The 27,487-nt window shown below is 39.9% G+C and overlaps 1 protein-coding gene across 2 annotated transcripts in view; it reads right to left on the minus strand.

Moving 5' to 3' along the window:
* CNTNAP2 (contactin associated protein 2) overlaps positions 1-27,487 on the minus strand; it is a 1,009,321-nt gene that overhangs the window by 665,994 nt on the left and 315,840 nt on the right. For both annotated transcript variants that reach the window (XM_061464593.1, XM_061464594.1), the window contains exon 3: positions 1,169-1,362. In XM_061464593.1, the coding sequence (XP_061320577.1) occupies positions 1,169-1,362 (194 nt within the window). The remainder of the gene's footprint in view (positions 1-1,168; positions 1,363-27,487) is intronic.

Raw genomic sequence — 27,487 nt, forward strand, 5'->3', positions numbered from 1 at the left:
TTTACTTTTGAAAAAAAATATCTAAAACAACTGCTATAAGGATAGGTATGTTATCTAATAATATCTATTTTTGTCAGCAAAATGGAAGGCTACTGTTTTCAGCAAGAATGAAATTATCAGCTTATCCATGAAAAAAATGTTACAAACCCCCTCAAATTAAGTTTAATGCTAAAATTATTATAGCATAAATATCCCTTGTCATGGCTTAACCCCAGCTGGAAGCTCAGCCCCACACAGCTGCTCACTCACTCCCGCCGTGGTGGGATTGGAGAATCAGAGTGAAAGTCATGGGTCAAGATAAAGACAGTTTAAAGGTAAATCAAAAGCTGCTCACACAAGCAAAGCAAACCAAGGAATTCATTCACCACTTCCAATGGTCAAGCAGGTGAGCAGGGCTCCATCACACATAATGGCTACTTGGGAAGCCAAACAACATTCCAGATGTTCCCCATCCCCAAATGTTCCTTTCCTCAGCCCTATACTAAGCATGACACCATACAGTGTTGGGGTCAGTTTTCCCAGCTGTGTCCCCCCCCAACTCTTTGTGCACCCCCCCCCCCCCCAGGTGGTGGGTTGGGGTGAGAAGCAGAAAAGGCCTTGACTCTCTAAGCACTGCTTAGCAATAACTGAAATCATCTCCATGTTATCAACACTGCTTTCAGCACAAATCCAAAACACAGCCCTAAACTAGCTACTGTGAAGAAAATCAACTCTACTCCAGCCAAAAAGAGCACATTCCTGTGGCACCTATATGGAAAGCAATATATACATGGTAAAACTGCTCCCTAGCACATGTACACACAAAGAACAAACTATCTTCCAAAATGTTGCGCCTAAGAGGACAATTTTCAGAACCACATCTCTGTCTCACATCTACTCTATTAAACTAATAGGACAAAAAGGCAGGGAAGGGAAAGCCATAAGACACTCACTGAGGAATACCACCAACAAAAAAGATATCTGCTTGTTCCAACAATTGCCATCAACACAAATGGGCTTTGCTAATCTGCGTTCAGGCCTCCTGAAAGCAGCTGCAACTTGAGTCACTGGTTTGAGCAAATCACTGTTCTGTCCTCACAAAAACAACACTGCAAATTTGTATGAGTGCAGAGCTCCTAAAACCACAGTCAATCAGCATCAAAACAACATAAGCTTCCATTTCACTTACCCAGATATTTCCATCTTGGTGGTATGGTTTCCAGTTTCTTCCTGTATCACTATAGAGCATCCGATATTGAGTGACCCAGTCAGAACTGCTGTACCTGCCTTGAGTTGCAACAGCACTGATCTGCTTCCTGCTCCCAAAATCCACCTGCAGCCATTGATAATGATCACTGTCTGATGGAGACCAACCTCCTGCACCTGTTGGGTTGAAACAGAGGAGAGATTTAGACCTCAAACACAGGCTTTGAAGTGAACACATTGTGAAGATGCTGATTGCTGGAAGGCAGCCCAGCTGAGAGCAGTATGACACCAAAGATACTTGAAACCATACAAGAGAAATATGAGTGCGTTATTTTTTTCTAAGGTGCATTTTCAGCACATGCTTCAAAGGCATTAACTCTGTTGCCTTTATCATTTCTCCACATAATTATAATGATTTAATGGGCTGCCTGCTAATGAATCAGTGCCTTTATAATGCCTTAACTACAGTGTACTAGTTTTTGCCAAGTTATAATTGTTCCAAGGGTTGACCCATTTGCTATGAAATCCTTCTTTAGAGCAAACTGGCACAGATCAATAACCTTCCTTGAACTTTGTATATCTTTTCAATAATATTTCCTGTTAAAGAGGTAATATAGATAAACCAGGAGGAAATAAGAACAAGTCCTATGCTTTCCTATGTTTCAGGATAGCGCACAAACAAAAAGATCTACCAGTAGAACTGAAAAAGGAGCAGGTAGCACACGGCTGGATCCAGCTTTGATCTGCTGGGTGTACAATCTGTCCCAGATTACATTGGCAGATGCCTCACAGAAGTGTTATTGCTCTTTACTGGTCTATAAATTAACTTGACAGTAACACTATTAACAATATTCTTCTCAGCCACAGACTACATAGAACTGTTCTAAATAAAGAAGGCCAGTGATGCATAGATAAAAGACATTCATGCAACTCCTTATGAAAAAAAAAGGGGGGGGGGGAACTGTTGCTGGATGCTGCAGACAGTAAGTATTGTAAGATAGATATTACAATTATATAGAATCATAGAATCAACTAGGCTGGAAAAGACCTCTAAGATCACTTATTCCAACCGTTACCCCAGGATTGCCAAGCCCACCATTAAACCATGTCACTAAGGGCAAAATGATCTCCTCTCCTTGCTGCCCCTCATGATCTCCAGTCAGTCATCACTCATCTCCCCTCATGACCATCCTTCATGGTCTCCACTCAAAGCCACCCCTCACATACCCTGCATAATGGCCTAGTCTGTATAGCTGCCATCCCTACCCCTCACAGCCACACCTCATTTCCCCTCTCAAGATCTCCCCTCATGGCCACTTGCCATAGCTCATGGCTGCCCCAGCTCTCCTCTCATGATCTCCCCTCACCCCTCATGGCCATCCGTCCTCTCCCCTCATGTCTACACCTCATAAACTCCACTCATGAACCCCCTTCACCCTCACCCCTCACAAGATCCCCTCACCCCTGCCCCTCACGCGCTTCCGTCACGAACTCCCCTCGTGAGCTCCCCTCACGAGCTCCCGCCATGCCTGCCCCTCACAAACTCCCCTCACAAGCTCCCGCCATGCCTGCCCCTCACAAACTCCCCTCATGAGCTCCCGCCACGCCTGCCCCTCACAAACTCCCCTCACAAGCTCCCCTCATGAACTCCCCCTCATGAATTCCCTTCATGAGCTCCCCTCACTTCTGCCCCTCATGATCTTGCCTTTGACTCACCAAGCTGTGTAACCTGGGGGAGCCAACTACCTTCTCCATTGTGTTTGTGATATGTGTAACCTCTATTGAGCCAAGGATTAATGAAGGTCCCCCTTTTCTCTAAGTTATGAAGAAGCTGGATTAGACAAAAGTTTCCCAGCTGTGAGATCCTTGCAATGGCCCTAAATTCATCACAGGAAATGAAGCACATTTGTGTCCTCATTCACTCTAAGCAGGTACAAACCCCTCGCATCTCAAGAAACGTGCACACACTCACAGCTCAGCATATCACTGAATATTTTGCTCAATAAAACCCAGCTTCTTCATTGGAATTAAGCAGTTGGTTTGATGTTGGACTGGGAACAGAGGAGTTACTCACAAAATAGTTGACACATTTTGCCCTTTTAAAGGAATAGCCAATTTGGAAACCAAACTTGATTTCCATAATATGGCATTATATTCGAAATACACTTACTTTTATGGCCAATATATGATGACAGAATAACGAAGTATCTTTCAGGAATGACCAAAATGAGTATTAGGAAATACATGAAACAAAGAAAAATACCTATCACTATACAGAAAACCTAGAGAATAATTCTCTTTATATTCATAGCAGGCATTACGGTGCAGAAAACAAACTTTGCAGACTTAATTACAGGGTTTCTTTTACGTTTAAGTTTGAACCATATAAATTTCCTGGCACATCACAACATCACACAGTCTAGTCTATGGGCCAATTTGCTTTTAATTTCGTTTATGGACTTCAGATGAAGTCACAAACGCAGGCTGCTTGCCAAGCAAGTCCTTGCTATACTGCAGTTTATATACTCCCATCATTAGGCGGCAGCATTGCCTCAGTCTTAGACAAGCCTACAGCTCATTCAGCTCCTACAGGTGTTAAAACATTTGCAGGTCGCAGGCCATTTTAATGCTCTGATATCAATGGGATCGTTGATGTCATAAGCGGTCACCTTTCATTGTAATAATTACTGTAACATTCTGCCAATGACATCTAATTCGTTTAAAATGTTAAATATTTACAATAGATGCTTTGTTCTTGCGCTACAGGTAAGACTACTCAGCGACAGAAAAAGATACTTCAGGGGTAGGGAACAGTTACATCCGATTAAAACAAAGCAAAACACCCTTACTAAAAATACTTGCAGCGAAAAGCATTCCCACACATTCCCGAAATCAATCTGGCCCAATTCATGAATAGAATGGTAACTGGCCATTTAAGAACAGAATTTTTTCATCGCTATTATGAAAGGAGACTGGAACAGTGAGCTCTACACACTTGTCACAATAGCAGACATGCTGCTTTCTCTTCCTGTCCTAGCACCCCTGTGCAATTGGCATATCTGAGACCGACTGCACACAAAGGATAAGAAGCTGTCCCTGTGCAGAAGCCAGCTTTGCAAAAGGACCCTTTGGTGGCTCCAGGAATAAGTAAGGTTCAAATGCGAGCATTCCAAAATGCAAGACAGAGTTGATAAATCCACCAGTAAAACACCCTTCAGCAATGCAACTGTTGACAAAAGATAATATACTATAGCGATAAGAAGGCTAAAAGAGACATTTTGAGGTTTACACTTTTTGCTTATGCAGAATTGCACTGAAAAAGATTTTTGTTACACGTAATTATAAGAAAATACTTGTAACATGATATACATTTATAATACTGAGATGAGATTTTGGCCTTCTTTGATAAACTCATTCATTCATTGTAAATTTTAAGGAGGTTTCGGAAAGTCTTCAAATACAAATCCATTAAAAAGTTTTGAAAAATTGTGTGCTAACATTAGCTTTCCTTTTTTATTATTTTTTTAAAATGTAAGAAGAGGCAAAAAACATTGTTCACATCATGCCTGCAAACAGTTAGACCACAGAACTAGGCCATGAGATGGAAGCACAAGTACTGTACAATGGCCTGCCATATAACCATTGACAACGAGCAAGAGACAAGACTTTCAGTCAATACTGAAGACAGCAGCAAACAATATTACCCCATTGGTTTCTTGACTTAATTCTCTTAGTTTCACATTTGTGTTCCAACTTTTCCAAGCAAGTAAATGAATAAATAGTCCAAAGGAGGAAGGGGAAACATCTGGACTGTAGCTAAATGTGGTGCTATGCAGACCAGCATGGGAAAGGAATGGTGAGCAGTCTGTGGCTGGGGAGGCATCAGCCATTCATCAAAAGCAGCCTGTGGAGATCAGCTGAAAGTTTCCTCTTCCCCTTTGACTCACCAAGCTGTGTAACCTGGGGGAGCCGACTACTTTCTCCATTGTGTTTGTGATATGTGTAACCTCTATTGAGACAAGGATTAATGAAGGTCCCTCTTTTCTCAGGTGCATGATCTAAGTTATGAAGAAGTTGGATTAGACAAAAGTTTCCCAGCTGTGAGATCCTTGTAATGGCCCTAAATTCATCACAGGAAATGAAGCACATTTGTGTCTTCATTCACTCTAAGCAGGTACAAACCTCTCACATCTCAAGAAATGTGCACACACTCACAGCTCAGCATATCACTGAATATTTTGCTCAATAAAACCCAGCTTCTTCATTGGAATTAAGCAGTTGGTTTGACGTTGGACTGGGAACAGAGGAGTTACTCACAGAATAGTTGACACATTTTGCCTTTTTAAAGGAATAGCCAATTTGGAAACCAAACCTGATTTCCATAAGATGGCATTATATTTGAAATACACTTACTTTTTATGGCCAATATATGATGACAGAATAACGAAGTATCTTTCAGGAATCAGCAAAATGACAGCACGTTAGTAATTTTCAGTGAGCATTACTTCGTACTGAAATTGCAATGTATATTATAATTGTTGAATAAATGCTATTCACAGTATTATTCCTCACACCTTCGTAGAAACTGTTTATTTTTAATAGTTACAAGCTATATTCTGAATTTTATTACATACATTATTTGCACTTTCTATTATGGCAGAATAAAGGCATTGGATGCTTGCTTTTTTATATCACACTGTTTCACTTCATACACTGCCTTTTAATGCCAAATGCCATAACATACTATGGTATCACAGAATCATACAGTGGTTTCAGGGTGGAAAGGAACTTTTAAGCTCTTCCAGTCCTAACTCCCTGACATGGACAGGGACACCTTCCACTAGACTGGGTTGCTCCAAGCCCTCTCCAATGTGGCCTTGAACACTGCCAGCGATGGGGCAGCCACAGCTCCTCTGGGCACTCTGTGCCAGGGCCTCACCATCCTCACAGGGAAGAACTTCTTCCTAATGCCTCACCTCAATCTCCCCTCTGTCAGGTTAAAGCCATTCCCCCTTGTCCTGTCCCTGCAGGCCCTTGTAATAAGTCCCTCTCCAGATTTCCTCTAGGTACGATATATTTAAAAGATATTAAACATATGCAAATAATAAAGTTTGCTTTCATTGAAGAGGCAAGGCGCATTTATGCAGTTCTTTGCCAGTTAGGGTACAATAAATAAAATTTCAGACAGTATCTGCTTCTTATTTTTATACTACTCCAGAATATGATGTGATTAAACATATTCATCCACTAAGCAGGCAAGGTAATTGACTCAGTAACAGCAACTAAGAGAGTCACTGATTACTTTTGTTTATACTGTATAGCACTCTACCACAAACAGAACGAGTAACTTCAATTTGCGCAAGAACCACCGTACTTGAACCTTTGATGCAGATAGCAGAGGACAGCAAGTTCAGCAACAGTAAAGTCATCACTGAGTATGTGGCCCACATATCTTTGCGCATCCAAGAAAGTTCCCACTGCAGAAAAGCCTGAAAGTCTTAATCAGCAAAGCCAGCCAGAGCAGTCCTGTGGTAAAAGGCAGCAAGGAAAGGTTTCATAAAGCTCTACTTTCAAAACAAGCTATAGAAAGTCATTTGAACTGCTCCTACTGCAGACTGACCAGTGTGTAATGAGTCTACTACTGAAAAAGGCAAACGGTGGTGCAGAAGATAAAAAACTATATTCAGAATGCTAAGAAGCTGTGGAAGTTGAAACTTTACATGATTTTTCAGAAAATAAAGAGTATTGCTAACAAAAAGCATTAGCATCATTATGAAAGCTGAAGTTCAAAGATTTCTTCTTTGTTTTTTAATTATGAAACCCCCAATGCCCCTCATGTTTTTACTGGATCTTATTCCAAAGGTTAATTTCCCTGAAACTGAAAGCAATATGAAAAACAGCCTCCCTCTAAATGACACATCTAAAAGACAGCACTTAATATATTTTCTATGAATATAAAGGACTCAAGTCAACGTGGGCCTACTTTTGCAAAATTTCATGTATAATTTCTTCCTTTTAATTAATTTCATATTTCAGCTCCCTATTTGAAGTTGAGTGAACAAGCTCCCATCTGCTGCACTAGAAGAAAGCCTACGTTGGCCTTTTTTCCTTATCATTCACCCCTGACAAATTATCAGTAAGTGGCAAAGCTGGGGTCGGCTTACTGATTTTAGATTTTTATCAGAACTTTCATATGCTCCTGAGCTTACAGATCTATAAGGAGGGACACACTGATGAATTTTGAAAGCATCTGTTCCATTTCAGTTAGAAATCTTCTTTCTTTTGGACATTTGGCACCTTAATGTTCATTCACGACAAGAACTGGAAAGATTAATTTGCACTAGAATAATCTATTCTTGGTTTAGACGCACTTGTTCATCATTCCCTACTTCAAATCACAAAATAAAAAATACCATTACTGCAGTAAGTCTAGTATTCTGTTTCAATGACGTGAATGAAAGAAGGAGGGGATACTTAGTCAGAAATTTAATTGGAAAACAAACTATGAAAAGCTATAGATAGATTTAGGATTTGTGGTAGTTATAATTCAAGGGATTACTTTATCAAATCATAGAACATTTCTACAGCCTTTCAGCAAGGGAACAAAAAAATAAGCCTCTTTTAATAATTCTGTAATAATAAGCCGAAACACGTTAGTGTTTGAATCTGCTTATTTGTCTGGGGAAAATAACCCAATCTTTCAATGAGAAATAACAGTTTCTAGGTCACTCCAATAGCATGAAATCAATACTGTTTGATATCTTGCTAGTTTCCAAGACGTTGCTTGTCATTCCACTACATAAAAGAGAAATCAAGACAAAAAGGAAAACTTTGAAATACTGAGATCGTTCATTCACTGCACTTCAGAGAAAATACGGGCAGCTGTTTTCTACAGTACCCTAGAAAACAATATAAAAGACACATACTTCTAAACAGCATAAATCTACCTGCACTGTTAGTCACCATGAAGATTAAGCAGGACATTCATGGCAGTTTCCATGTTTGGTTTGTCTTTCTCTGTTTGCCCACTTTATCACTGCAGGTAAAGACTGCTTGTATACAGGCAGTAAAGCACTTAACTTCACCCACAGCAAATAATGTCACAGCATTGAGTGGGTCTAGTCACATCGAGAAAAGTTTTGCACATACAGAAAACTGGGATGATTAAGCACTTTGTAGTTCAAGCTGCTTTGAACAAGAATCATGGTTAATGTTTTATGTAGAGCCTTCCAGCAAAGAGACTCCAGTCCTCATAAACAGCTCCATTTCTATTTGAAACAATATTCTCCTTGTATTAGCACAAATAAACATTTTTAAATTTCCTTAGCATAAACATCATCTGTTGTTCTACTTCTTATGTTCTCTCCTGTTCTAGCTAAATCTGGATTTGTAATTCTGTCCCTATCTTCAGGGCAGGGATTTCCTTTCATGCGTTTGAAGAGCTCTTTCCAGTGCATACCACAGCGATGGAACTACAGACAAGACCATACATGACAGTGGTGGTGGGCAAATACTGAACATTCTGCTTCACCACAAAAAAAAAAAAGGCTGAGATCTAGAAGGCAGTGAAATACTGAGGAAACAGCAGCATGATTATAATCATACCCTCTACTTAAAATTACCTATATTTATTTTTTAAGAAGGTAAATAACACAGAGGGTAAGAAAGATGACAGAAATGAAAACAGCTAGATTTCTTCCCCAGTATTCATTATTAGAATTAACCCCAAATAAGGCCATATTTACTAAAAACTGGCAAATCAGACCTAGCCTTTGGCTTAACTCCCCATGAGTTTCAACAACAGCTTTCCAGAGGCACAAAAAGAATTGGGCTCGAGTAAGCCTTGAAGCTCTAAGCCCTATAAAACACATTTGACAAAATTGATTTTGTAGGGGTAGCAAGAGGATTGGAAAGACCCAATATTCATTCCCCAAATTAGCCTTCCATCACAGCAGCTGAAAGCTCTAAGTCTACAGAGAGGTCAGTATCAGCATTAATCTTGACTTCTGAAAGGCTGAAGTGGCACACCAGCCTATCCAGTGTCCATTACTAGTCACTGGGAATGTTTCTACTGATTTCTACTGTCACTTGTAACTGTATTCCCTTGGTGTGGCTGAAACCTTCAGATAAAGTATACTTTTCATTTCTTTAGCTATGTAATACTTCCTTTTCTTCTTTGGGTATTTCTGGGGGGGGGGGGGGGGGTGGAGAGGGGAATAGGGGATAAGCCCTTATTTCCTTCAGCACATATTTCTTTGGACATTGTTAGACTAATTTTAGAAGACTTGCCCTATACTGAGAAACAGATAAGGGGGGCTAAAAAACCCTAATTATATTTCTTAAAATTATTTCATTTTAATTTAAAACCCTGGAAACTGAGTAGAAATAACCCAAGGGATAACAGTAGTTATCAGGATACAGTCCACACAGATCTTTTTTAAAAGAACATTAAAACCACAATATTATTTTTTAAATCCCAACAGATCTTTCTTACAGTAAATGCAATTAAAATAAATCCCTTGATGTAGTGTCTGCTTCTTAATACCCACGGCTTCCTAGCATATCTTAACTGAGCACAAACCACATATGAGGGAATAAACCGATCAATCTGCCCTAAGGAACAGTGGTGATACCTAATAATAAAAACGATACAAAAGAGATCTCATCATTGTCATTTACAGTTGTCAAACTAAAAATGGGGGAAAAGTCATAAGCCTGAGGAATCTCATATCCTGAATCTGCTGTTGGGGAACACACACTTTGCCGCTCTGGTTATTTTAATGAACACATCACTTTAAACTATGCCTTTCCCATCTGTTCTGCTTTCTAATTACATATTGCAAAAAGCAGCTCATTCACAACTGCAACCTAATGGAATCTTAAACAAAACTTGGACGAGATTTCAATATTCTGCTTGCATCGTCTGTATTCAAGGCTACAAGCAGCTTCTTCTCCATGCGGTGTTTTCTTGTTTTCTATACAGAAAACTGAGGCAAGGCAATGGATCACCACACCCTGGCATACAAACCCCTTGCATACAAACTAACCACACTGGCATACAAAAGACAATGAAGAGAGTATAGACATTTCCCTTTCCTCACACCCCCTGTTCAAGTATCAGGACACAAATCTTTCATTGCATGTTGATGCATTGCAGCACTGGGGTTTTCCTAACAAGTCAGGTCATATTCCTGGCAAGAACTAGCAAGTGTATAGCTAACTGGTAGCAGGCACTGCCTCTGCAGTGCTCCTTTGAGAAACTGAGCCCCAATTAGCAGATTCTTATCCAAGATTTTAACGATGGTTAGATTAGGAATAGCAGAGTTTTACTGACTGTGACTGAATAGCATTTACAGCACCTGGAAATCCAGATACAAGCTCATTATAACCCCTCCTTGCTGTGATCCCTCCCTAGTAGAGATGACAGAGGAAAGGGAATTAAGGTATTCCTGCACCTGATTGATACCATTTCAATAGCAACGAGATACGTAAACACTAGTCACCTAAATCATCCTGTTCCCACTAGTGCAGTTCACACAGTGATGGAAGGCAAAGCTGAATTTCTGTAGGTTAAATGGTTATGTTCTGGCCCATCTCAATCAGCACTTTTGCCCTCAAATGACTGTACATGTAAGATGATTAAATGCCACAATTCAGTATTAGATATCTTGTTCTGTGCCAAGTCTTTAGTTATAGAAGATAAAATAAATGAAACTCCTGTCTCGCAGAGACCTGCTCTGTGAGATCCTGTAGTGAATATTGTTTCTGCCATTGTGCTTCACTGTATACCAGTGTTCCAGTAATGTGCAAACAACACTGCCTTGAAATGCTCAGTATTAACAAATAAGAGATACATGATGATTTTATTATCCTTATTATCTGTTTTCTATGGTTTCTAACTCCAACTCTCTAGGTCTGTCTCTCCTGCAAGAAATGTTTTTCCCTTGACTTGTGCCTTGAAGTGCCCTGCTCCTGCTGTACTCTCTCTGGCTGTTACATGCCCTGAAAGACCCTCAGCCCAGCAAGTACAAAACTGACCTGGCCTAGCTCCTGCTGTTAAGTACAGCAGTTCTGAAGTCCAGCTCCCTTGACGATTGCCAACAGTCAACCTGTGCCTGCTGCTGCTGCTGTCTCTAACACCCACTTGGGCTCAGCTCCTCGACTGCTACAGAACCTGAAACACTGCTCGCTTTACTTCCCTGTTACTCTTTAACCATTTCTACCAGAGTTCTTGTTCCATCTGTTTGGTTTGCTACATTCAAAAATATGCCCAGATTGAAGACTCACCCAAAATGTTTCAGAAGTTGTTTTCAACCCAAATGGTGATTTCATCAGAATTTTTAATAGAGCAGTCAAATACATTTTCCTATTTTATTCATTTATTGAGTGCTAGAAATCACTACATAGTTTGATAATTTCCCACAAAAATTCTAAGTGAAGCCAACGAATTCTCATAAAAAGGCTCTCTCTTCTGAAACAAAATGAGTGGGGGCTGAGAAGATCAGTCAGCTTGACTGAAAGCTTCTGAAGCCGTAAAAACTGCCACCTGAATCTTTCTGTATGCAAATTGCCTAGAACATAAACAGCTAAGGGGAACAGGACTATTCTCCTCTTCGTGCCAACACTCTGACCCGACCCTGAGAACAGGACAGGTCCCTTCCCTACCTGCTTCATTGATTAGCCACCACTTCCAAATGCTTCTGTGAGACAGGCCTTGCTCATAATATTGCAGGAGCTTTGATTATCAGAGCCATGCAAGAATACAAGTTACCGGTACTGTTGAATCCATCTCAGCAAATGTGCTTCTCTTTCCTGTTCTTCCTTCAACAAGCAGGACCATGAAACTACGAAATATTGTGAGATGACTTCTGAAATCTAATATACATCTGCTTCAAGGGGTTTTCTGGGTTTCTGCATTAAACAAAGCTAAGGGATAACGATTTTTTCCATTAAAGCATATATTACAAGCAGCACCCAGATCCTTACCCTTTCTCTCCATTAAGAAAATATATTTTTTAAAGTTATTCCATGCTGCTTCCATTTTGATGATGAAAGCTCATATTATGCCTTCTATTCCACTAATAGCCAACTATTTATTCATATTATAGGCAGAGTTGCAACAACATGGGAGGAACAATTTTATTCTTCACTTTGATTTGCAAAATAGTATGCTAATTTCTACATAGCACTATACCACAGCAGAATCCAACTTTTTAGGGCAATGATTTGCCTGAAGCCAATGGTAAACTACTAATAAATATTGACTATTCCCTAACGAGTTTATACTCCTTGGAACAACAACACAGCACCGGATACGAAATCATTATAATCGTGAATGAGTGTACTAGGGAAAAAAAGACAGCAGAAGACGTTAAAAGTTGTAACGTTGATAAAAGTAACAGTGCTTTTATCAGTGGCATCAAATGTTAATTTATCCACACGGGATTAACTGATCTAATACATTTAGACACTAACCAGGGAATGAAAGTCCGCTAGGATTTTTATTCAATATAAATTAATGAGAACTCAAAGTTCATGCGGCAGAGCATTACAGAAATTAAACTATAATAAATTAAAAGCCCCAAATGCACACTTGTTCTTTAAATTTTAACCTACAGAAGGGAGGAGAATATGGAAATGCTAGCTTTAGAGTAGGAAGGTTTAGCCTTCAGGGTCTGGGGGAGGATTCAAAGCAGGATATAACTTCAGGTGCCCTGAATCATCCCACTACCCCCCTTGCCTCTCTTAGGCTAAGACTCTTAGGCTGACATGAAATTAATCTCCCTGCAGTTTCTGCTTCTCCGTTTAAGCTGTTCAGGCCACAAACTGAAATACTTGCTCTGAATGCATTTTTTTTTCCACGTTATCAGTCAGGACAGCCGAGTATAACTGTGCTCAGGAGACAAATAACTTGTGCATGTCCCCACCAGCTATCTACACCCACTCTCCCCCCAACAAGGGAAAAAAACCACCACCTCAAACAGCTAGACTGTAGCTCCTACCTAATTTGTCTGTACAGAGCAGTAGTTGGCAGATGAAGAAACATCCTCAGCTACAGAAAGAGTGTTCAAGAAAGAAATAATCTAACTTGGCAGAAGCATTGCCCAAGCAAGTAAAGACTTAAGTGAGGATAAAAATAGCTCCTTATGCTTTAGTTTGCCCGTCTCTAAGCTGCTGTAACACATCATTCACCTCACACAGATGACTGAAACAGTATTTCAAAACTTTATGAAAAAGACTGTAATGCTAAAGCTCATAATTTCTCCTACTTCACCATACCTGCACAAGGCCCTATCCCCATACTGCCTGCTACGCAATCCTTACAAAGACTACATCCTTCTCTTCCTGAATAATGCTCATTATTTTCCCCGCATGCTGGAATAAGCAAATCTTCCAATAATCTCCAAAGAAATTTCCATTTGCTGAGCCCAGACAAGGAAGCACTACTCCAGCTTGACAGACGGGTTGTTCAGCCTGGAGGAGAGAAGGCTCAGGGGAGACCTTAACAGTCTTCCAGTATCTAAAGGGGGCCTACAAGAAATCTGGAGAGGGACTTTTTACAAGGGCAGGTAGGGACAGGACAAGGGGGAGTAGCTTTAAACTCAAAAGAAGGGAGATACAGATTAGATGTTAGGAAGAAGTTCTTCATGATGAGGGTGGTGAGGTGCTGGCACAGGGTGCCCAGAGAAGCTGTGGCTGCCCCATCCCTGGCAGTGTTCAAGGCCAGGCTGGGAAGGGCTTGGAGTAAACTGCTCTAGTGGAAGGTGTCCTGCCCACGGCAGGGGGTTGGAACTGGATGAACTTTAGGATCCTTTCTAACCCAAACTATTCTGTGATTCTATGAAATTGTCTGGGGAACCCATACAACTGTATGACAGCTTTTCCATAACATCTGTGGCTCTCCTGAACAACTTTCATATTGAAGAAAATCACTTATCTCACACAGCTAGTGCTTCTCTGGATACCATGGATGTCATTCATGCTGAAGATCAGCCTCATGGATACCATTCCTGCTGAAGACAGAAGGATTCTTCTTATGTCATTAGCCCAGGAAATAAGTATGCCGCAAGGGCTTCTAAAGCACAAACCACTATTAGCTAAATCACTACTTCTGTAAAAATCAAATCCTATGATTATTCTGCTATTAAAAGGTCTTAAAAAGGCAAAACCATATGGTTTAAGAATAGAAACTGTGATAATTACATGTATTATGGTTAGAATATAGGTTTAAATATGTTTTTTTCCAACAGCAAAAGAGGAAAAAAAAAATCTGCTGTTAATTCTGGGTTTAAAGCAATCTTACACCACGGTTTCAGCTTCTGATTTCACAATGTTAATTAAGCATCATGGGATCAGAGTAACTTACAAGAGCTAGCTAATGATTATCAGGCCACTGCAATTATTTTCACTTTTACTGTCATGACTATTCTATAACCTCTTTTTCCTTTTTAGTAGCAGTAAAGTATTATTTGGAAGAAAAATAAAGTGTTATCAGACATAGATTTTATACAGCAAATTTCTCGCACAGATTACTCCAGTAAAAAACAAAACTGTACGTAACATATATTAACTTGATCTATCAAAACCTATGCAGGCCATTAGAACAATATGACACTTGAACTTATAACAAGAAAATTGAAATGTTAATAATATTTTGTTTAGGGTGTTTTTAAGTAAAATAAAGGGAGTAAAGCTTATAACAAGTTTTATCCTGGATTTCAGTTAAATATCAAAGTTATGTAAGGACATCTGAGCACATTTACCTAACAGCAGTATTTCTTATCAGAGGTTTCATGAAGATACATTTCATTCCTCTAAAGTTTACCTACAGGATTTACACATGGTAGAGGACGGAAATCTTGAACAGTGAGTTTCCCCAATGCTATTTCTGGTTTATAACTCCTTATAGGCCACTGCAGGCACCACATCTAGTGCCGGTACCATGAAGTTATCCCTTGACACCCTCCAGAACTTGGGTTGACAGCATCCCACTGTACTGCCCTTGCAGCAAGTGTCAGAGATTAAAGTCTTACATAGACTCTGACATGGAGGTGTTCTGAATTTGTTCAAAGGAAATGATGTCCACCTTCCCATCCTAATTTTGTAACATATTCCTAACACAATGTCACCTCTCACTTCTCCCTGGATCCTGACACACAAGGTCTCAACCACCTGAGAGCTCTAGTTTCCCAGGCTGTGTGCATGCACTTTAAAGAGGAATCCTTTCACTCTGCTTCTCTCTTCCTGAGGTCTCTTGGCTACGCAGATTTTGCTTCCCAACTCTACATACCACTTTTTCATACAACTGTGGGCTGGAATTTTCCTCTTCTATGCTGCATTCAGTAAAGAATCAAAACGACTGTCAGGGCACTGGAGCATTCATCCTGTAAGTAGAAGCTGAGGGAAAAGAGTTTGTTCAGCCTGGAAAAAACAGTTTAGAGGAACCTCACAGCAGCCCCCAGCACCGAAAGGGTGGCCATCGGAGAAACATGGCCAGACTCTTCACTGAAGTGCAGGGCAGGAGGATGCCAGATAATGCACACAAATTGAAACAAGAGACGTTCTGAGTGGAAGTAATTTTTTTCCCCACCCTGAGAACAGCTGGGCAGCGGAACAGGCTGCCCAGAAAGGCTGCAATCTCTGTCCATGGAAGTTTTCCAGATCCAACTGGTTAAAACCCTGAGCTACCTCATCTGAACTCAGAGCTGAACTCTGCTTTGAGGAAGAGGTTGGCCCAGAGACCTTCTTAAGTCCCTTTCAATCAAAATTAATGATTGTCAGAGTAGGTTATTATAAGAACAGTAGCTTGGCAAATGCAAACAGTGACACCAGGTCAACCCAACTTTATGTAGACTGCAACCACCAGAGCATGAGCAACATAACACAGGGCAGGCAAAAGGATGAAGGAACACCTTAAGTGCAAAGTTAAGCGTTAAACATTTTTTTTTACTTAGCAGGAAAAAAAACTTCATAGTTTCATACTTGACTCTTAATGGCTCAAAGAACATGGAGAAAGTATTTTGGACATGAGATTCCTCACGGGATAGAGTTTTACCCATCTTTATTTACACATTTGGATTTCTCCGTTGCATTTCTCTCAGCATAATTTATGTTTGCACCATAGTTAAAATCTTACAAGAGCATTACATCCCTAGTTCTTAAAAACAACTCCTTTAAATGCCCAGTAACTGAAATAGGATTAGCTGCCACTGACTTTACTCAACCTTTGCATAATTTTGCCTGAAAAAAATAGTTCTAAGGCTGCACATTGCCAAGATCCAAGGAAAGTAAAGTAACCTCGAACAGTAGCTCGTGCCTGTGCCATGTTAACATCCCTGGAGCTACAGTCAGCAGCTGCAGGATTACATGCTAGTCATAACATACACTCTATCATACCAGATCTGCAGTGACAAGTTTCAACACTAAGGCTGAGTTGCTGAGGTGACAAGCCTTAGGAACCAAGCAACTGCAATATCTCCATGTACATTCCAGTGGTCCAAACACACAGAAGTGCTTATTACACATTTTGCTATCAGGCTGATGGCTTAGAGGATACACTTGCTTAACACCTTCCTAGGATAAAAGGGTGGCCATAATGATGCCAACAACACACCTAATATAAAAGCTGCCAAAGTCAAACTTTCCACCCATAGTTTTTGGAGCAAATTGAAAAATACTGGTGTACTCTGTTCCTGACTACCACCAAAACCACTGCATGCTGCCAGACTTTACACCACCTTTGCCACAGCCACCAGCATTTTAATGTCATATAACCTTTCGAAACTGCTCTTTGGCAATCTCTCTCCGATGTGATCTCTCTTCACACTGGTTGAATTCCAGTTCTTGGCATTTGAATTCATGGAAATAGATGTGACAGAGAGTACCAGTACTGCAATAGGTTCAAGAGATCTTTTTTTTTTTGACAGAGTTAAGACACCACATGGCATCATATATGCATGCAGCCCCTAAGGATCATTCTTCTCATATATGAAAGGATCCTTTCTATGGGAACAAGCTGTGTGAGAAAGCTGAAGTCCTTGAGCTCCTCCTGCAGAAAAGGGAATTAGCTTTTTGTGCCTACAACATGCAAGAATCTTTACACTTCCCCCAATATCCAGACATTATCGTGCTATTAAACTGAGTTTCTGGACACTTCCAGGGATTTTAATTGACTGTGCTAAGTCACCAATACAGAGATGGAAACGCTGCATGACAAAATCCTTTTCATAAGGGGATAATTGTTACAAAAGGCTGGCTTTATCATTTGGAGTTTTTTCTCTTGTATTTGGCATGAGCTCTTCTTTCAAAGAGAAACTCAGATAAATTGAAGAACATTTTATAAGTTCATCTATGTATCTGGCAAAGCAAAGTCTGATGCTCAAATCCTATATTCTAAAAGCATATTCTATACTTTCAAACATGCATATTTAAGAAAAAACGTTATAATCCCTCTGGGAATATACAGAAATCAAATGTGGACATGGTACCTTAGCTTAATAAAACCCAAGGAAGACATTTACAAACTCTTTGGCCTGAGGGTCCCTTTAGGAAAAAAACACAACTGGTTCTGGTTTTTACATAATCTTGCTTCACTGGCACTATCCACAGGAGAGATTGCATCATATCCCTTCAGCCTGGACCACACAGTGGTATTCAGATAACAACTACTTTTTAAAGTGTATCCTAATTTGTTGAAAGCCATTTACTGGATTAGCTCTATAGCCACATGTCAGTGTAGCATTGTTTCAACAGATCTGAATTGATGTTATTCCTACCTTAACATTTTCTGTGTAAATTGTAAAGAAAAAAAGACTGACACTCCCTCCATTAAATATGAAAACCTGAAGGGAATTCATGTGCTAAACTTGCCTGGAGAATCAATGGAATTCAGGGGCCCAATTATTTCTTTTCTCCTCTTTCTGCTTTCATGTAACCTCTTAGAATTTAGGTCATTCCCATTACATTTGCCAAAATACCCACAAGTTTCTACATCTTTAAAGTCCTTACTTTTGACTTGTGGGGAGTAGGAAGTGTTTTAACACAGTGGGGAGTGGAAAGCATGTCTTAATACAGCTTGTCAAAAAATCGCATAGAATCATGGGTTAAAACTCTGTCAATACTTACTAGCAAACACTGCTGGTACCGATCAACATCAAAACCAACTCTAGGCATAAGCTTTTGAATTAAGTTTCTATAGACCCCACATTCAATGCATCGTAAAATTTTCTGTTTGGCTGGTACTGTGGATAGCTTTAAATCCTCCATAATAACAGCCTTTATGAGATTTCCAGGATTATCATTATGTTTTAAATGAGGCTATCAGCATCTGCTTGGACAGTGCCACCATTCATGCAGTTGTGCAGTATTCTGCATCACAAGATAACTTCAGTAGCGTTTGTGTTAACACACAGGGAGAAAGCAGCACAATCAATAGTTCTGCCTCTACTGAGCAAAGGACTCACTTCTGCAAAATGCTAGCAATGAGCTTCCAGTATTATGAAAAAATAATACCTATATTTAATTGCAAATTGTGGAAGTAAACGAGTCAATTTATATTTATTACAGATAAGTGCATAATTAAATTACCTTCTGTAATAGATTCTAGTGCCTTGCCAGCTGAAATCTCACAATGCTGCTCTTTACTCTGATCAGCAGCATCCTCTTCCTTAGTTGCAATCTTTACACCTTTTTAATGTTCTTGGGGTAAATTTACAAGATAAAAGCCATGAGTATAGCCTTCAATTTCCTTGCTTGCAAAGTAATGAAAGCTGAGTTTCCGAAATCATTATAAGCATTTCTACAGCTAAGCTTTTAGCTGTGTTTCGTGAGTCATGATAGACTATGCAGACAATGGGGTTTTGCAGTTATGCAGCCAGCTGAAAAATATGTGTAGCCTTCTAAACATGGAACAGAAAAACTTGCCCGTGACTAAGGTGCTAGAATGAGAACACTTCTGTTCTCAGGGAATGTTAAGACAGACAGAAAGGGAGCAGCTCTCTTCAGGTGAGTGAAAGTGATACAGCTTAATGATTCTGGTAACCCTAATGCTCTTCTCAAAGCAAAGGCTTTAAGGTGTTTCCTTATCAACTTAGGAACTTGTTTGTAGTTTTTACTTCACAGTTACAACTTCATTTCTCAATAAGCTTTGGCTCTATGCCTATAGAGTAAATCAGTTTATTTGGGGGGCTCTCCTGTCTTTCTTACTTCCAGTTGACATCCCTGTTCCTTTAAACTTCCCTGCCTCTGTAGTCTGAGAAACCAAAAGTGTTGCAATCATCCACCATATTCGATAAGCTAGAAGCTTTTCTCAAAGGGTGGACAGTACCACTTATAAGCAACGTGTTCCAGGCTCAGAGTTGAGAGCTGTGGAAAAAACACTCACTGTGAGGAGCTCAGTATAATTCCTTTAATTAAAATCTAGTGAAAACAGGAGAACTGGAATGCTTCAAGTAATTCATGGCAAATTCCTACACAATTCCTGGTATTCCCGCTTTGATCCTCAGCTCTAGTACTCCTGTCCAGATGACTTTGGATGTGGCTCATAAGAAGAACCACTGCTGGCCAACATGCTGGTTGCCACTTCAGCTGCATCTCACATTACTTACCATTTCAAGAGGTAAGTGTTAAAGCATCAACACCACTGTGTTTAAAATAATATATATTGCACGTAATTTGGTTCTGCCTTGAAACTAGAAGTGCATTAAAGTAACTTTTAGAGATTGCTTACAACAATTGGGCTCATAACTAATAGCTTCTCTGGTCCCTCAATAGCTTATTTTTTAAAAATCCCCCAAAATCCCACCTGGAAGCCACCATGTACAAGCAACAATCATCTCTACGTATTCAAAATGTGTTACGGAGATGTTACCAACCAGCTGCTAAAGTCAGCAAATGAAATAATCCCAGTACTGGCTTTTGTTGGATAGAAAACAGCCAATTTCTGGCTACTGAAAAAAGCAAAGCAGTTCATGTGCCACCCCTCAGTACACGTTAAAACCAACATGGCTTGTGTAATGAAAGAAACATCTAATTTCTATGGATTCTACATTTGGCAGAATGTCAGCTGAAACCCTCTCAGTGCAGCACTGTGTTAGACCCAATGACATTTCCTTCCCAGCAAAAGCGCAGTATTTCCTTCCCTGTTTTGCCCAGCAACGATCTCAAGTTTACTCCTCTTTTCTAACATTGTCCAGTATCCCCTGATTCTTCCCTAAAAACAGAGTCATCCTCACATCACCCACTCTGTACTAGCAAAAGCTTAAGAAGCCAAGGAAGGATATAAGGTAGTTACTCATTCTTGATCTATAAATACTATGTAATTAATAGACATGGTCAAGTACCTATTTTGACATACTATAGGACCCTTTGATCCTTACAAACATCAGATCGTTTCTGACAACTTCCTTAACCAAAGCAGAATTAGTTCACTGGGAGTGAAGTGCCTAAAAGCCCAGCGGGAATGCTAAATTTGATGGCAGTCAATATTTGAAAAGCAAAAACATCTAAAATAAAACTTTTCAAAAAGCAGCTCTTTAAAGCTTTCTTTTTTCCACTGCTTATCAAATATACAGCTGCATGAATCTTAGTTGAAACAATTTACCTAACATTAAGTGACTCGGAAAACCAACCATTCAAACAAACCTTGTTAAAAAGAATGCAAGTCCATCCTAAATAAAAATCTGTCCTACAAGAAGTCACAAAAGTTTAGGGCTCTGAAGAGAAAATAGTTCATTAGCAGTATTCCCTTGTTTCTTAGTTGGCTGACAAACTACTGACGGCATCCAATACAGAAGAGTATTATCCTATGTGAACAACAGCATCCCAGAATCAACCAGGTTGGAAAAGACCTTTAAGATCACCGGTTCCAACCATTACCCCCAGCACTGCGAAGACCACCACTAACCCTTGTCACTGAGGGCCTCATCTACATGGCTTGTAAACACTTCCAGGGACAGTGATTCCACCACTGCCTTGGGCAGACTGTTCCAATACATCACCATTAAACAAATGGATCACTTTAGAAGGAGAAAAGCAGGGCTGACAGGGGGGTAAAGGGCTTAACTACTAAAAACATTTCTTCTGAGGGGTGCTTGGTCCTTAGCTAGCTTTCAGCACCAAAAATCTCCATACACAGAAGAACACAAACTCTAGCAGCTTTTACATATCGATATGTCTATCTGTCAATCTATCTATATACATACCTATATGGGTCAGCGTAAGTAAACTGTTGCTTCTTAATTACACCAACATTTTCTCACCTTGCAGCATTACTCATCTGCCATTCTGCACAAAGCTGACTGAAATCTCAGCTGCAGTTACAACCTAATGAAGGAAAAGTATTCTCTTGCTTACTCAAGGTAAGAATCTTCTCCTGCTCAGAAAGTTCTAACTGGGATCTACACAGCACTCCATCATTCACCTCTTCCCTTTCTGCCTTTACCTCACTATACAGGGCTTATGTAAAGCTGAAGCTTTACGAAGCAAGTGATCTTGCTCAGTATGAGTTGATACATTTTTTCTCCTACAATTAATTGTAATTTTTATCCATGTTAGAATGACTCTTACACACAAATAGGTTAAAAACTAATCTCATTTAAGAAAGCAAAACAAAACCAAGTGAAACCAACAGTAAATCTATGAGGTGGGAGTGGATGCTAAGTCAGACTCTTGCAATTCAGGTATTTTTTGTGACTTGCATAGTAATCCACATACAGCAAAATGACTATTAAAGTTCTCTGTGTAGCTCAGATTTGCTTGTGAATAATCTCAGTCTAATTGTGAAAGCTGAAACATGAATAATAGCAGCACTCTCCTGCTCATCTTGCAGCAAATAGCCTCATTTTATCATATTATTTCTTTTCTCTTTCAGCATATTACTGTACTAGGAGGTTATAATGGTAACCAAATAGCTCCTATTTCTACCAGCATTTATGCTTATTTATGATTTATTTGGGAAAGGCAGGTGCTCCACCAGGGCTCAAAGAAGCTATTTACCAGTTGTACTACACACACCTGTGTAAGGAAAACCTGCATTTTGTGTGCAGGAGAGGGTGAAACACACTCTTGACAAGAGGCACCTACCTTGCAAGCAGCTGACAATGCATTTTCTATACACTTACTGCATCTTGGCCCCAATTCCAGATGCATCTCACGCTTCAGACCCTAATACAGAGATGTATCTGTAGATATAACCTAGCCTAGGGTATTTAACCTATATATATCCTAAACCTATATATACACCTATAACTTAATTTGTCAGCCTCTGCTACTCCTAAATGTAGCGGACCTGTCAAAAGCTATTGGCCATCTTTCCTATGTCCAGGTTTTTTTCTAATCCTGCATGTTCCCATTGATCTGTGCAAATGCAGCAGCTCCACTGTCTGAGGAATATGAAGTTCTCCAGTGGCTTGTTAAATGTGCCAACTCTGATGCAGGCAAGTTCCTTACAAGGCATTGGGTTGAAGAGGCATCTAGCAGAACTCTAATGTGCCACTACTGCACATTTTTCAGCCAAAGTCTCACCCTTTGTATTAATTCACATTTAATTATAAACTGTGTCATTTTTTAAGATACAGTAAAACTCCACTCCCTGTTTTAAGAATTGAAATTAGGCACCAAAGGCTACTGCTGACTATTTAAATGGATTGATTATATAACTTAGTGCCCAATTTAGCAGGTATGATGTCCTTCTGTGAAAAATAATCTTTATGCAGGTTAAGAACCTGCTATAGGCAATACTTTCCCTAACACCTATACATCATCTGACTAATACTAACACTCTCCACATACAGGTGATACTTTCATGAATGCAAAGATTATGAATGCTTCTGAAACATATACTAAATAAAAGCAATACAAGTTTAATGACGTTTAGAAAAGGTGTGAAGACTTTTAACACATCTTAAGTGCTTGGCACATCCATGTGAAATCTGAAGCAGCTGACTGCAAATAGTGAGAAAGACCAAGACCAAATATACTATACCTCCTGAGATAAACAAGTATCAACTTCTTGAGACCATTAGCTCCTGCTCAAACGCCATTAAGGATATAAATATTGAGTGGAGTTCCAGAGCTATTCACATCTACCTTTTCAAAACAGCATGGAGATGGAGTCTTGAGTGACATGGTCTGGTGTGAGGTGTCCCCGCCCATGGCAGGGGGGCAGGAACTAGATGATCTTAAGGTCCTTTCCAACCCAAACCATTCTGTGATTCAAGCCAGTAAGAATACCTAAAGAGATTTATCAGCTACTGACACGTTAATGCCCTAATGCTGCTTGAGAAACCCTCAAATTAAACTCTGGGCTTTAGGATAGTCGAGAGCACTGAATTTGGCTGCTCTGGGGATAAACGGCCAGATCTGCACAGGTCCCTAAGGATAAGGTAAACTGTGATATAAGGATCCAGTCTGTCTGGCTGAGGCTGCCTGCTCTCTGCCACCACTACATCCACTCTCCTGCCAGAATCAGCCATATATTAGCTTAGAAACAATTAATGAACTAAGATTTATCTAAACCCCAACCGGTGCTCAGCAGTGCCAGGGCAGATGCGCTGTCCCTGCCTGTCTCTGACTCTAGACAGCTGCTCTTTTGCCTTGTGTCTCCAGTGGGCCTTGGAACCACTGCCTCTGCAAACAACTGCTGTAAAAAAGGTTTCATAAAGTTTAAAAGAGTTCAGCATTATTTTTTCTCTCCTCATCATCTAGACATGTATTAAATAAGCCTATTAGGTATTCTGAACACTTTAATTAACAAATTAGTTATGAACTGGAAAAAGCTGTCATGCTTCCTGTATTCGCTGGCCCATGGTAAATTAACATAAGCTAATGATGCTTTATTTTTATCCAGTTATTTGAGCTTCACTTTCCACAGACTTAGTTTCATGGATTGTGTTTGGAATGAAAAAGGTGATGTTTTCCCTCTTTAAAGTTAGTTTTTAAATGCATCAGTCTGACCTGGATGTACACTGGTAGTTTTATTTTCCCCTTTTAATGCTTCTTTTTCCTGCCCCAACACAAAAGCTGTTACCTTTCCTACTGCCCCATGTATCTATCGCTCCAGAGACTGAAAGAGCCTGTGGTTTCAGAGGAATGAGCTCTGTGTACACATTTTTATTTGTATTTTAAGAATTCCTTCCATAAAATAGAGGTATTTAGAAAAAAAAAACATTTCATTACAGCCACATCATTAATGCACAGAAAACAAGTGCTAACATCAACTGACTGAATCACAACTGTCTTTAAACCAGGGATAGAAGCATTCTTAAGGCTGATATGAACTGCACTGCTAATCAAAGTGGGGCACCTAGCTGTTTACCCTGAAGGTGAGGAATAAACAGAATCTATTATGTGGTAGGATATGAGGCAGCTGAAAATATACAGAAAACTGTATGAATCCAACAATAACATTTGACCATGAAATAACAACTGTCAGGGAGCAAATGCCTTTCCTACAAGACTCTTCTTTCTAGTTCCAACAGAATTTGATGAGCTGAGCCTGAATTATTTGCAGATTTTAAAAGAAGAAAAACCCCAGAGGTTGAAGTTAGTGCTGTACAAACATTTTATTAGGGATAACAGGAAAAGGCCATGTTACTAATAAAATAGAAGTGTTTTCATTTACCCTCACAGGTAAAGGAACTCTTAAAGGAACTATGTCTTTAAGTGAGTAACCCTCCCCCCCACAGACAAAACTAAACAACCCAAAACAAATCCTCAGTTACTTGTAGTTTAAACATTCCTGAAATACTGTTGTTCATACTGTGTGTAACAAAAATGCTGTACTGGGTACAAATATGTTTTGAAAGTTGCATTAATAAATGAGCCACTACAGGATAATTTTTTTCCAGACAAGAATAAGTCATTTTCCTTTATTTTTTTAAACTGGAAAAGTAATTATTTATTAGGTGATAACATTTAATTTGCCCTGACTTCTGATCACCAAACCTGATCCACTACATACTACACAGCATAGGTTCAGCAAACAAACTGTATTGGATTGTACAATGTGTGTTTGTCTAAAGCATATACTTACAGAAAGGGAACTGTTGTTTATTTAAAGGTTTAATTTAATTTATTAATGATTTAATTATTTATGAATAATTCTTACTCAGCAAGAGCTCTCTTACAGACAGACAAAAGCTAAGTGGATGCTACTACTCTTTTTCTCGTGGTTGGTACCATTCTCTTCTGGTACTCTATGCATTACTCTTTAAGTGCTTACCTACTTAAGGCAGACAACATTTAGTAACCTGGGCAGTGAATTTACAAGCCACTGGCAACTCTGTAGCAGCTTTCCTCCAAGAAAGATTTAACCAAAATGTAATAACTTACGTTGTGTATAGGTATTCTCAGTGTGCTCAAAGGCCTTGCTGACACAAGAAGACTGCCATATCTAAAGCGATGATCTATGGTGTGCTCATTATTGCACACTAGCTGTCCCTACCTGGACAACGCTAAAGCAGAGTGAGCACCTCCTTACTTCAAGATTCACACCCAAACTAAATTCCTGGCCAGTCCTGTGAAGGGACAAGCCCAGACAGCTCACAGAATCCCAGGTGACACTCACCAGCCCTTTAAATTAACTTTGTCAATGAACATGAGCCGGCAGCGTGCACTTGCAGCACAGAAAGCCAACCGTATCCTGGGCTGCATCAAAAGGAACGTGACCAGCAGGTCAAAGGAGGTGATCCTGCCCCTCTACTCTGCTCTCGTGAGACCTCACCTGGAGTATTGTGTGCAGTTCTGGTGTCCTCAACATAAAAAGGACATGGAACTGTTGGAACAAGTCCAGAGGAGGCCATGAGGATGATCAGGGGACTGGAGCACCTCCCGTATGAAGACAGGCTGAGAGAGTTGGGGCTGTTCAGCCTGGAGAAGAGAAGGCTGCATGGAGACCTCAGAGCAGCCTTCCAGTATCTGAAGGGGGCCTATAGGGATGCTGGAGAGGGACTCTTCATTAGGGACTGTAGTGATAGGACAAGGGGCAAAGAGTTAAAACTTAAACAGGGGAAGTTTAGATTGGATATAAGGAGGAAATTCTTTCCTGTTAGGGTGGTGAGGCACTGGAATGGGTTGCTCAGGGAGGTTGTGAATGCTCCATCCCTGGCAGTGTTCAAGACCAGGTTGGACAAGGCCTTGGGTGAGATGGTTTAGTGTGAGGTGTTCCTGCCCATGGCAGGGGGGTTGGAACTGGATGACCTTAAGGCCCTTTCCAACCATAACTACTCTATGATTCTATAAAATCCATCTTGTATCTCATTACAGAAAAGTGATAAGGAATTAGAGAAGTATTGCAATTGGCTATATTTGAGATTTTAATAGGCATACTAAAAAGAGCCTAGGCCAAGTAACCTCAGATTTCTTCTAAGCCAAGGCTCTCAGAAGCATTTTTTTATGCTTGTAGAGCTGCTACAGGACAGATCTGATTGAATTCACTGGGAATGATGTGGGGAATAAAGACTCAAATCCCATTATAGATAAATTCTTGCTTCTACCATTCAAAAGCCAAAATTTAAAACCCCACTGAGAAAAAACATCCTGCCTCAATTACACCTACGCCAACACTTAAAATTTCTCATGCTTGTTTTACAGACACATCAGTAATTCTGACAACAGGTCAAGGTCAGCAAGCTGATTAAAAAGCAACAGGAAAGCCTCAACAGGAGTTACACAGCCATGCTAAAAGGACTGCTTTTTGAACATCAGCTGTCCTAGAGGAACTTCCCCTTATATACCATTATTAGTTTCATTAGCACCTTCAGATTCCCCTTAATACCGGACTTGAAAGAGAGCCCTGCATACAAGATTTCTTCTTTATTCCACCATGCAAAAGATAATTTCCATACATCCAAAGATTCATTATGACCTTCATACTTTCACTGTCTGCTGGGATTATTTCTGAAGTTCTGAGACTCTGCTCAGTTTCAAGGAGCTTCCAATTACATTATATAACATTACATTATGTTGAAATAATGCAGAATTTCATCCCTAAATTAAAGTGGGATGAGGTGGATGATGGGCAGTATTAATTCTTGTACTAGTGAGAAGTATAAGGTCCAATAGCTTGGGAACCATTAAAAGGAAGATTGATAATGCATTATATCAAACATGCACTAAGAATCCTCCTTATGATGTGATGCAGTCCATTGATTCTACTGATGGCAGGTCGTAAGATATGAGACCTTATAACCTTAACATCACATATGCAAAAGCTACAATAGATAAAGCTCTAGAATGAACTAACTGAAAAGCTTCCTCTCCTCTGATGCCACTTCAGTTAAGAGGGTGGTAACAATACGGACTA

The sequence above is a fragment of the Pezoporus flaviventris genome, unplaced genomic scaffold (assembly GCF_033815535.1).
Source record: "Pezoporus flaviventris isolate CSIRO_AGI_PZ_B2104156 unplaced genomic scaffold, CSIRO_AGI_Pfla_v1 ptg000037l, whole genome shotgun sequence".
NCBI lineage: Eukaryota > Metazoa > Chordata > Aves > Psittaciformes > Psittacidae > Pezoporus > Pezoporus flaviventris.